Source organism: Merops nubicus, unplaced genomic scaffold, assembly GCF_000691845.1.
Source record: "Merops nubicus isolate BGI_N331 unplaced genomic scaffold, ASM69184v1 scaffold46784, whole genome shotgun sequence".
Lineage (NCBI taxonomy): Eukaryota > Metazoa > Chordata > Aves > Coraciiformes > Meropidae > Merops > Merops nubicus.
Window position 1 is genome coordinate 1 of NW_008604455.1, and position 373 is coordinate 373.

At 68.6% G+C, this 373-nt stretch overlaps 1 protein-coding gene across 1 annotated transcript in view; it reads right to left on the minus strand.

Moving 5' to 3' along the window:
- Positions 1 to 102: 102 nt before the first annotated feature.
- LOC103771692 (beta-adducin-like) overlaps positions 103 to 373 on the minus strand; it is a gene marked incomplete at both ends in the record, with an annotated part of 1,568 nt that continues 1,297 nt past the window's right edge. Inside the window, one exon of the mRNA XM_008938994.1 lies at positions 103 to 289. Within this exon, the coding sequence (XP_008937242.1) occupies positions 103 to 289 (187 nt within the window). The remainder of the gene's footprint in view (positions 290 to 373) is intronic.

Sequence of the window (373 nt, forward strand, 5' to 3'; positions counted from 1 at the left end):
TCCTTCTCACCTGCCAGCAGAGAGACGTGCCGGCCCGGGGTCCCATGGGGGCTAGCCCCGAGGGGGATTTGGGATGGGGGCTCCCCTGCACCCCCCTCCTACCCTGCAGGCCCAGCTTTTTCCTCTCCACCTCCTGCTTGTACTCCTCCAGCTCCTGGTCAGTGAGCTGGCTGAAGGGGTTGGGGGGCTCTGGCTCGGGGGGGACCTCCTCCCGGGCTGCCTCTTTGGCCTCTGCGTCCCCCAGGTGACTCTCTGTGGACTGAAAGGGCCACGCCAGAGCAGTGTCACCCTCTGAGCAGTGGAACGCCTGGGAGCCCAGGGAGGGCTGGGCTCTCCATGGAGCCCGGGGAGGGCTGGGCTCCCCAGGGAGGCG